The sequence below is a fragment of the Trachinotus anak genome, unplaced genomic scaffold (genome assembly GCF_046630095.1).
Source record: "Trachinotus anak isolate AG129_WGS33_773 ecotype Australia unplaced genomic scaffold, CSIRO_AGI_Tana_v1 ptg000016l, whole genome shotgun sequence".
NCBI lineage: Eukaryota > Metazoa > Chordata > Actinopteri > Carangiformes > Carangidae > Trachinotus > Trachinotus anak.
The window spans coordinates 26333501-26345118 of NW_027273867.1; the positions used below are offsets into that span (position 1 = coordinate 26333501).

The 11618-nt window shown below is 41.9% G+C and overlaps 1 protein-coding gene across 1 annotated transcript in view; it reads left to right on the forward strand.

The window, feature by feature from the left end:
- Window positions 1-11437, forward strand: part of LOC139633650 (regulating synaptic membrane exocytosis protein 2-like) — a 37647-nt gene extending 26210 nt beyond the window's left edge. The window contains exons 30-42 of the mRNA XM_071499450.1: window positions 464-964; window positions 1146-1187; window positions 1354-1392; window positions 5784-5810; window positions 6174-6196; window positions 6288-6385; window positions 7061-7198; window positions 7450-7634; window positions 7940-8075; window positions 8276-8388; window positions 8651-8752; window positions 9557-9696; window positions 10771-11437. Coding sequence (XP_071355551.1) covers window positions 464-964; window positions 1146-1187; window positions 1354-1392; window positions 5784-5810; window positions 6174-6196; window positions 6288-6385; window positions 7061-7198; window positions 7450-7634; window positions 7940-8075; window positions 8276-8388; window positions 8651-8752; window positions 9557-9696; window positions 10771-10959 — 1733 coding nt within the window. The 3' untranslated portion in view covers window positions 10960-11437. The remainder of the gene's footprint in view (window positions 1-463; window positions 965-1145; window positions 1188-1353; window positions 1393-5783; window positions 5811-6173; window positions 6197-6287; window positions 6386-7060; window positions 7199-7449; window positions 7635-7939; window positions 8076-8275; window positions 8389-8650; window positions 8753-9556; window positions 9697-10770) is intronic.
- The last annotated feature ends 181 nt before the right edge of the window (window positions 11438-11618 follow it).

Below are 11618 nucleotides of genomic sequence, written 5' to 3' on the forward strand. Positions count from 1 at the left end.
AATCTCTAATAGATCCTGGTCCTGGTGGTTAGCCAGCTAAGAAAAGTAGCACATACATTCCAAGAATCATCACCTTCACGTGGTTGAGGGGTTTGAGTAGCTGCATGACCCTGGGAGCTCTGTTGTTAATTGACGTTAGTTTTGCTAGCAGACAAATAGGTCCAAGGCAAGTTTTCAGACTGGGGGCAAGCCCAGAACCCTAATAAAGTAATAAGCAAGGTATCTCACCTGGATTTGAGAGATCAGGGCCATTTTCTGAAGCAACACCTGGGAGGGAAGCTTGGCAAGTGGGATTACCCCACTGGATCACCAGGGAATGGGGCAAACAGTTGTTTCAGACTGGTAGATGTGAAACCAGCCATGTGATTGATTAGCTGTTGAAACAGGTCATGTGATCATTCTTCACCTCATCTTCCATCTTTTTTCTTTTTAATTTCCTATTAAATCTTTCGCTGCACATCAGTTTTGGCCACGCCCACCACAGGAGCACCAATTGCATCTGTAGCCCCTCCCACTACTCACAAACAACCCCCTCCCCCTGTCAATCACCAACCACCTCCTCTTATACGAATCCAAGCTCCGCCTCCTCCTGGACCCAATCAACTTCATCCGACTCCTGCACCTGCCTCTGCCCCTGCCCCTGCTGCTGCACCTGTACTTGCACCTGCACCTGCCCCTGCCTCTGTACCTGCCCCTGCTACTGCACCTGCACCTGTGCCTGCACCCACATCTGCGCCTGTACCTGTATCTGCACCTGCATCTGTGGTATCCCCTCCCCCACTTCCTGTCCAGGTCAAAGTCCTGCCCCCAGCACCTGCTCCTGCCCCACCCACAGCTCCTGTAGTCCAATCACACCCACCTCTTCAACCAGCCCCTCCCCCTACACCTGCTCCAACACCTGCCCCCACACCGACCCCTCACCCCTCACCTGCCCCCTCACCAGGCCCACCTCCACAGACTCCAGGTGTGTACATTGTAAGTTTGATGTGTCTGTTGTGATAGACCAGTCTGTCCAGTGCAGACCCATAGATCAGCTGATGGCTGCTGTCACATTGGGATATTTCAGTCTCCATCATCACTTTTCATTAATTAATTTGCTCATCTTGGTTACATCATGCTGATGTCATCACACCTGTCCATGTCAGAGCCAGACAGACGTTCAGCGACACCTGGAGGGACCAGAAAAGGCAAGTCAGTCTGAGGTGGAACTGATCAAGCAAACTGATCAGGTGTTGTTGATGAGTACTGGGATTTGATTGATTTAATGTCAGAATCAACTGAACAGTTCAAATTGAGTGTTCAGAGTGTTGCTATAGTCTGACCAATCACCTCTCTCTGTCTGCCATAATGTAGAGGTCACATGGGAGGACCAGCAGAAAAAAACTGCCAACGGTAATGTAAAACCTGTTAGCCACAACCACCCAGAGGCAGACAGGTAGCTCCTAGATCATGTGACATGTTTGTCCCCTGAGTCTGTGCTGAGATATTTATTAGAGGAAATGCAGTAACTACAGTTGGTTTCCTGTCTGTGCCACTTTTAATTCATTCAAACATTTAATTGTTGGTTTGATATCACTTTTATCCATCCATGCATCCAAATGTGGGATATAATAATAATAACAATTATTATTATTATTATTATTATTATATTAATAATAACTTTTAAACACATTTACTTTATTTGTATAATGCTTTTCTGAATATAGTAACAAAGAAGTTAATTAAAGAATGTGAGCAAAAGTAATAAATGTAACAAGAAGAAATGAATACTAGATGAGTTTCATAAACAATAAAATAATAACGTTTTGTAAGAGAAATGTAAATCATACAAGCCAGTTAAAGGCAGCCTAAGGGGTGTTTTAGGTGATGTTCCTCAGTTTAGGTGGAAGGTGGATTTTTCTGACGAGTTGATCTAAGTGGGCCCTCATGTTTCAGCTCAGGAGGTCAAAATATCCTTTATAAGTATGGAGCCAAATCAGGGCCAATAGTTTTGTAATAGAAAAACTAAAATTTGAAACTGAGAGTTCAAGTTTTGATCTTGAACAATGAAAAATACAACAATGAATTCAAATTAAAAATAAGTGTAGGAGAAGTTTTTTCAGTTTAAATTAGGACTGTCAAAGAATTAAAAAACAATTAATCTGATTAATCACAGGATAGCTGTGGATTAATGACAATTAATCAACATTCCTATACAGTGCATCTGGGAAATATTCACAGCTCTTCAGTTTTACCTCTCAAGCTCCATCAGGTTGGATGGGGAGCGTCTGTGCACAGTCATTTTCAGATCTCTCCAGATATGTTCAATCGGGTTCAAGTCTGGGCTCTGGCTGGGCCGCTCAACAACATTCACAGAGTTGTCCTGAAGCCACTCCTTGAATCTTCACCCCAGTCCAAGGTCCAGAGCGATCTGGGGCAGGTTATCATCAAGGATGTCTCTGTGCATTGCTGAATTCATCTTTCCCTCGACCCTGACTAGTCTCCCAGTTCCTGCTGCCGAAAAGCATCCCCACAGCACGATGCTGCCACCACCATGCTTCACTGTAGGGATAGTACTGGCCAGGTGATGAGCAGTGCCTGGTTTCCTCCAGACATGACGCTTGGCATTCAGGCCAAAGAGTTCAATCTTTGTTTCATCAGACCAAAGAAGTTTGTTTCTCATGGTCTGAGAGTCCTTCAGGTGCCTTTTGACAAACTCCAGGTGGGCTGTCATATGCCTTTCACTGAGGAGTGGCTCTGTCTGGCCACTCTACTATACAGGCCTGATTGGTGGAGTGCTGCAGAAATGGTTGTCCTTCTGGAAGGTTCTCCTCTCTCCACAGAGCAACGCTGGAGCACTGTCAGAGTGTCCATCGGGTTCTTGGTCACCTCCCTAACTAACCTCACTAACCCTTCTGCCCTAATCGCTCAGATTGGCCGGGCAGCCAGCTCTGGGAAGAGTCCTGGTGGTTCCAAACCTCTTCCATTTACAGATGATGGAGGCCACTGTGCTCATTGGGACCTTCAATGCTGCAGAAATGTTTCTGTACCCTTCCCCAGATCTGTGCCTCGATACAATTCTGTCTCAGAGGTCTACAAACAATTCCTTGGACTTCATGGCTTGGTTTGTGCTCTGACCTGCACTGTCAACTATGGGACCTTATATAGACAGGTGTGTGCCTTTCCAAATCACATCCAATCAACTGAATTTACCACAGGTGGACTCCAATCAAGTTGTAGAAACATCTGAAGGATGATCAGTGGAAACAGGAAGCACCTGAGCTCAATTTTGAGTGTCATGGCAAAGGCTGTGAATACTTATGTACATGTTGTTTTTTATTTTTAATATATTTGCAAAAATTTCAAGCAAATTTTTTTTACTTTGTCATGACATTGTATTGTATGTTGAATTTTGAGGGAAACAATGAATTTAATCCATTTTGGAATAAGGCAACATAACATAACAAAATGTGAAAAAAGTTAAACACTGTGAATACTTTCCAGATGCACTATATATGACGAAAAATATGAAAAATTCACATTTTCTCTTTGTTGGAACAGAAAGATAAATGACAGGAGGCGGATATATTTGTTTAACATTTGTTTTTTTATTTGAGACAAATCCAAATGATGGTATTATTAAGATTGAAAAATAACAAACTAAATGATACCACACCATAACTCAATTTGGCTATCTCCTATGCCTCTCAGAGAATAACGGATTTGTTATTCAGAATTTTTTTTTAATCAAACTAAAAGATAACCTTAATATTCTAAACTATTTGTGCATCTTAGCCATCTTTTTTTTTTAGCAAATACAGGATGGATGGATTAAACTTTTTTCTTTTCTGTTTTTAACAAACAGTTCAACAGTGGTCTCCTGTCAGGGCAACATATTCCACTGAAGCCAAATCCTCTTCCTTAGTTTTCTTTTTAGCTTCATAGAGTTCGTGGATTTTAGTCATTACTGTGCCTCTTGACGGTGGCTTGTAGAACGTGTCAAGAGTTGCAACTTTCAAAACATCTGTGAAGCCCTTGTCCTCTACAATATTAATCGGTCAACAATCTTTGGCAAACCATTCAGCAATTGTATCAGTCAACTTGTCAGAGGTAGACTTACTTAATGCCCTGCGTTTGGTGGGGGTGGTCTGACACAAGCCGAGTGTTACACCTGAAGTTGAAGCCCTGACAAATACATGCTTGGTGTTGAGGTGGTAGTTTAAGCTTGAGGTGCTTTGGTGAAATGAAAACTCCTTCCTGCAGTGTGTGCAAATGACAACATGTTTATTGATTGTTCCATCTTTTTTTTTTATACTCGAGCTTCCCATCCAGAGGGCCAACAGGTTCTTTGGGTTCCTCTATCTTGCTCGGGCAACAGGGCAGGTCATTCTGCAGATGCGTAAATGCGTTAAAGTTACTGTGTTAATTTCACAAATTAATTGTCTTGCGTTAGCGTGCTAATTTTGACAGCCTTATTTTAAAAAAAAAATATATATATATATATATATATATTTCTTTTTTTTTTTAAATCATACAGATCTTTCCCTGGTTTTTCACAAGAAAAAAATGTTTCTCCGGTCTTCCTTGCTCTTGTTGATGAGTGAGGTTCTGTGTGAGCACATTTATAAGGCTCTGTGAAGCTGCAGCCACTGTCGCAAGTCGACATTCTGGCAAACAGATGTTAACAAAGACAATTCATTAGTACATTAGTATCAAATATGAGAAGATATATGAAAGTGAAAAATGAAAATAAATAATTTATTCAAAAGAAATTCTAGAATTGAATCAAAATTATATTTAAACTGAAAAAACTTTTCCAACACTTATTTTAAATTTGAATTCATTGTTGTATTTTTCAGAGTTAAAGATCAAAACTTGAACTTTCAGTTTCAAATTTTAGTTTTTCTATTACAAAACTATTGGCCCTGATTTGGCTCCATATATAAGTGAACTAAGCTGTATTATTGAACCCAGTGAAGGGATTGTAAAATTTTAAAGTTTAAAACTTGCAGCTGCATTTTGCACAAAGTGCACAAAAAAAATTTAGTGTTTTTATTGAAACACAATGATCTTGGTGATATCCTCATTCAACTGTCCTCTAGTCAGACGACTAGTATCAGAAGAGTTGACAGGAAGATATAACTGTGTGTCATCTGCATAGCGTTAACAAGATGTATCATGTCCACTAACTGTGTGACCAGGAGAAAAGAGTCAGGCCCAGAATCAAACCCTGAGGTGCACCACATATACCTGCTAATACACAGTTCACTGTACTGCTTTTAAATAATGAATTTATGAAAATACATTTATTCCCGTTTAGGGATGAGTGTCACTGGGATTTCATCAATATTACAGTTATTATTTTCTTCTCTACAAGAATTCAACAAACTGCAGTTTATGTGGCTAATTAGACTAAATGTTTACATATAGTCAGTTCATAGAAATTCACTATCAGCCTAACGATCTTTGTATTAACGTCACACAAACTGTGGATGAGACTGAAGCATTTCTGCAGGTTTATGTTAAATTACTGCCTCTGTTAATATTAGATTTCATTAATGGGGATTGTCATCGTAGACTGAGGTGTGTTGTTTGATGCCCAGCCCTAATCCATACAGTGATTTACTTATCTGTCCCACCCCTTCATCTGTTCATCCTTTCATCTCTCCTGTCCTGGTTTGTGTGATCTGAAGTGTTTATGGATCATTTCATTTGGTTGAATTTCTTCTTTCATTTTGCATCCATCCATCCATCCATCCATCCATCCATCCATCCATCCATCCATCCATCGTTGTCATGTGAAGGGGAGGTGTTACCACTGAGCAGAGAAGGTAGAGGTCCCGTCTTCATCTCTTTTATATTTTCTCTCTGAGCCTCAGTGAATTTAAACTTCATCTCCACTTTGACTGAAGTTTCCATCACAGCAGGTGAAGCAGAGAGTGAAGCTGAAACTCTGATGTGCTGTTGGTTGATCTTCCTGTTATTCTTTTATCATTACTCTGTGATGTCATTAAGTCAGAGCTGATGTTCAGGACACAAGCTCGGAAATTTAACCACATTTAAATACAACACCACAGGATTCAGGGACGTCACTGTCCAACACAATAACATCACTGGCCGAAATTGACTGATAACCACAACTATGACATCAGAGTGCTGTCATAAACTAACTCTGCTCTTTTTTCTTTTTCCAGGTGTGATGAAGGATCCATCAAAGGTGAACAACTTATCATCAAAATATTACACAATACTGTACAGACCTCATTGATGATATCACACACCTGCTCACCTGTCCTCTATCTGTCCAGATGAGGGACAGCCTATCCTTTAAATCATCAGACAGTGACATCAGTGATGTATCGGCCATGTCCAATGCCTCTGAGATTCGGTCTGGCCGCAGAATCAGGTGAGACCAGGAACCAGCTTCTTTTTGTTTACATCTCATCTTGTCCTGTTGTACTGGTAGAAATCCTCTGAGGTTTGTAGTAAATATAAATGGACACAAAGCTGCTTACATGCTACTGAAGGAAATGGTGCATATTTTTAAATTAATTTGTATTGAATTAATTCATAACCACATTAACTTGGGTAAACTGGGGGGAGTCAGGGGGCCCACACCTAAATTTTTTGCTCCGGAGACCCAGAGCATGTTAATACAGCCCTGCTTCAAAAAGTCAAATGATGAATATGTGATAAAAATGTATGTGTGTGTGTATCAAAGGATGAATATGTCTAATGTTCAGTGTCTTGGTGACCTGGTCCTTAACACACTAAGTGTACAACCACAATGGCCACACCTCGGTTTGATCATTGTCGGTTTCTCTTCCTCCCCTCATAACTAAACACTAATAAATGTTATTTGCATCTTTTACATATGTTGATTTGTGTTAATTGTGTTAGCATGTTGTTTATGTTTGTATTTCTCGTTTAAATTAGCGTGCATGTTACCTAAGCATACTATTTATGTTAGCATGTTTCTTTAAATAAGTACATTAGCATGTGTTACTCTTCATCATTCTATCTCTTGCTGCATGTTTCTGTCTGCATCTTCCTGTGCTCGACTCATCATTGGCTGAGGCAGTCGGGCGGAGGCTCTTGAAGGCCAATCAGTTGATTTGGGGGTGGGAACACAGGAAGTAGCAGCCGAAGGCGGAGCCTCTTTGCAGAAGACTGAATCAGTGGAGGAAGGAGAGGAGGTGGAGGAGCCTGAGCCTCCTAAGTAAGAGACAAACCAATGAGCCGCGACTGGAGTCAGATCAGTGTGTGACCATGACTGTGATCCACCCCTCCCACCCACCCCCACCCCCCACAACCTTAAATGATTGACAGGTGTATGTTTGCAACTCCACATCAGGTACCTGACAGGTATAGCTATCTATGCCCCTTGACCTCAAGTGAGTAACAGGTCTGTCTATACCCCTTCCCCTTCAGGAGATTGACAGGTATGGTTGTTCCTCTCTCCTCCTGCAGGCCAGTGCTGGCGTCTGGAGCTCCTCTCACAAAGTCCTCAAGTGTTGGTGGCGATATCTGTTCATTGGGGAGAAATGATGATGACGATGATGACAAGAAGAGACGCTCGAGTTTCGGAGCGAGGATGATGGGAATGGTTGGACTGGGAAAGAAGAGTCAGAGTGCCTCCCAGCTCAACCCTGAGGGTCAGTCCCAGTTTAATCAGTTACAGTCAACAGCCTAAGACCACCAACTTAACTCATTCAGAGCACAGAGCTCTGATGTTCCCAGTGCAGTCAATCCTCTTCATGGAAATGTAATAGATACAGTTCAGCGTTCCAAGTCCAGAGGGTTAGGGTCAGACAGTAGAATGATCCTAATGAGCACGAACTGTCAGAGTGACTGCAGACACTGCTACAGACACTGCAACAGATGCTGCAACAGACATTGCAATCAAAATCATCTTCTAATAATCTTCTCTCCGTCCATCTGTTTCACTCCATCCATCCAGAGGAGGAGAAGAAGAAGAAGGTGATCAGACTTCCTGTCCAAAGGAGCGTAGAAACTGGTTTGGCTGTTGAGTTTAAGTCTCGTTTCACTCGACAGCCGAGTCGTGACCCGGATGCTGAGGACCCCAAACCTGGAGCGTATGAATAACTTCTCTTTTTAATCTGTCACTCCTTCCTTTAATCTGTCGCTCCTCTTCTCACTGTTCTGTTTTCCTTTATTTATTTTTAATCTGCTGTTGGACATGAATAGGAATTTGTCTTTAATATTAAAATTTTCTCTGTGTCATAATTATATTTTCTCTCTGTAATATCTTTTATTTTTTGTTCCATCACTTCAGACTGATATTTCCGGGTGTGAAGTTGGCGTCAGACCAACAGTTCACTGGCTTCCTGGAGGGATTAGGCCCTGCCCAGCTGGCTGGACGACAGACTCTGGCCACACCCCCCATGGGTAAAGACCAATCAAAACATTATTCACATCTATTTATATTTATTACTCATATTTATTAATCATTATTCACTTTTACACAATTATTTTATTATTTTCTGAAATGTATGTTCCTACATTATTTACATTTACAATAGACAGATCAAGACTGTGATTGGCTGAGACACTTAACTGTTTTGATTGTTAATAACACAATGAAACTGTCTGACCATTATCTGTGACATCATCTAACACTAGCTCCTCTGATTGGCTGTTTGTTGATCAGGTGACATCCAGATTGGGATGGTGTACAGAAAAGAGCGTCTGGATGTGGAGGTGATTCGAGCCCGAGGCCTTGTGGGTAAACAAGGCAACAAGAACACTCCAGGTAAAAATACTACACATTACTGTACTACACACTGATACGCACTACCATACTGTACTGTACTGTGTGTAATACTGTTCTACACTGAAATGTTGGATACAGTAACACTGAAGTTTAATTTGTAAACTGTACATAATTAATATAATTAATTAACAGTTTAAACCACACTGAAAGAGTTTAATATATTTGAACTATGACTCCTTGTATAAAGTGTTTATAACTGAACAATGTGTTAGTAACTGTTACAATCACATCATCAGGCAGCTTTGACAATGTTTATAATAAAAATGAAAATATGATGAACTTCAAACCTCATGAACAAAAGTTCCTCACTTAAGGTACACTTAGATTTCTTTTGTTCTATCATTTAGATGCCAAATGATGTCATCGTTATAATGTCTTCAAAAGTTATAAAAGACGCATATGTTAATATATCTATACGTGTTTACAAACATGACTGTGAGCTATTTGTGACAGTAACTATTAAAGATAAACAGGAAGTTGGGGGTTTGGGTAAAGTGTTACCAACAGATTTAATTAAAGATTTAATTTAATTTCCATCCTCAGCCACATGAGTTAATTAGATTAACAGCAGCACCTGGTGGAGGAGTTAGAAATTGCAGCTGAACACCAATGACAACTGGGTCCACATCAACATCATCATCAGGCAGAAACGTATCATTAAACACAAGACAGACGTCACAGTCAGAGCTGACCCTGAAACTGAGTCTGAGACCAACTAATCCTGGTTTCACCTGTTCACACTGCAGCAAAACTAAACCTGTGTGTGTCTCTGTTGCTGCATAGCTCCGTATGTGAAGGTGTATCTGATGGACAATGGGAAGTGTGTGTTGAAGAGAAGAACTCGTCTGGCAAGAAAAACACTTGACCCTCTTTATCAACAGCAGCTGCAGTTTGAGGAGAATCCTGAGGGAAAAGTACTTCAGGTACCTGAGTGTGTGTGTGTGTGTGCGTGTGTGTGTCACCTTTCTTCTCCTCAGTCTGAAAGATGTCCTGATGTCCTGACTGTGGCTCCTGGTCAGGTGGATCAGATGGGTCAGCTTGATATCATCCATGTACAGGAGGTGGTCTCTCACCTTTTGAATCCCAAGTGTGGCTCAGTCAGAAGAAGACTGAGGGTGATGAGGAAGAAGAGGAAATACCAAAGACCACACCCCTCCATGGGATGAGTCATCAACAGATAGAGGAAGAGAGATCAGGAAATCCTACCAGTGGCTAAAGGCTGGTCTGAAGAACAGGACAGAGGATCTGATGATGCTGCACAGGCACAGGCTCTAAGCACCAGAGAGGGGTCTACCACAGCAGACAGGACCCAAGATGCAGACAGTCCAGCACAGGGTGTAAGATACAAGCTGGGACAGAGGAGACTGAGAGACAGGTACAGGAACATCTGAGTCTGGATTAGAAGGCCCCAGGTCCTGATGGGAAACAAAACCAAAAGATGTTGAGAAGGACAGAGTTGATATCCTTTGGGGCTTTAGGTTCCAGACGGACAAACAGCTGCTGGTGAACCAACCAGACCTTGTGATGGAAGATGGAGAAGGACCAGTGGCTGAAAGAACAACTGGAATAGATGTGGAGGGTAAAGTCCAAAGTAGTCCTAGTGGTTACAAGAGCATCAGGGACTGTGACCCCCCAAACTGGGAAAGTGGCTCCATCACCTTCCAGATTCAATATCTGAGGTCTGTCCAGAAGAGCGCAGTCCTAGGACCAACTAAGATATTGCATAGAACCCTCAACCTCTGAGGCCCCTGGTAGAGGACCAGAGGTGGAGGATTTGGCCCCTGTTCTCTTTTGTTGCTGTATCTCAAATCTGTTCTGTCCTGAAAGTGGTTTACAGAACAATCAAATCATCCGCGGATGGAGTTGTCGTAGTCATTGTTTTATTGTAGTCGTAGTAATGTCTGTTTTTCGGAGTCCTGTGGTGTCACCTGTTCGTTTGTGTTGTTCCAGTGTGGAACAGAAGGTTCTAACCTGTCTACCTGTCTACCTGTCTGTAGATCATCGTGTGGGGGGACTATGGTCGGATGGATCATAAATCCTTCATGGGCGCTGCACAGATTCTATTGGATGATCTGGACCTGTCCAACATGGTGATTGGCTGGTTTAAACTGTTTCCTGCCACCTCATTGGTGGACCCTGCCTTGGCCCCGCTGACCAATAAGGAAACAGAGGGCAGCAAGTCATAGCGTCAGGAGGCGGGACTTACTTTACCATCACAGCAATGGGCCAAGAGGGGGGAGGAGGGGACAAGCTGTTGCTGAGCGGGACTTATAAAAGTCCTGTGATCCTCCTATGCTGTTGCATGCTGCACGATGACATCACAGCAATGATGTAACAGTGTCATGATGATGTCACTGAGACACTGTCCCTTAATAGTGACTCAAAAAATGACGCTCCCAATGAGGGTGGGGCAATGCAGCAAAGGATGCGTGGAAAAGAATAGACAGGAGAGGCTATGTGAACTTCAGCTGCCAGCCAATCACAGCCTCCTCAGGAGTGATGTGATTGAAGCATGAGTTTCCATGGAGATGCAGGAACACAGAGGTCTGGTTCTTTATATTTTTGCATGGAACGATTAAAAGATTAGAACATAAAAATCATCAACTGTGAGAAATTTAAAGAACAAGAGAACATCGCCTGAAAAATAAAAAGATCCAATGCTCAGTGGCTCTCCGATGATGTGTTCTACATGATTGGTTCTACTGTTACAGCTCAAGTTCAATAGGGTTCTAATGGTATCATTGTCATGATTATTGTTCTGTTTGTATTGGTTAGGCTGATATGTCCAGTTCTGTAAGGTTCAACTGGTATCACAGATATGACGCTGGTCCCAAAACATTCTACA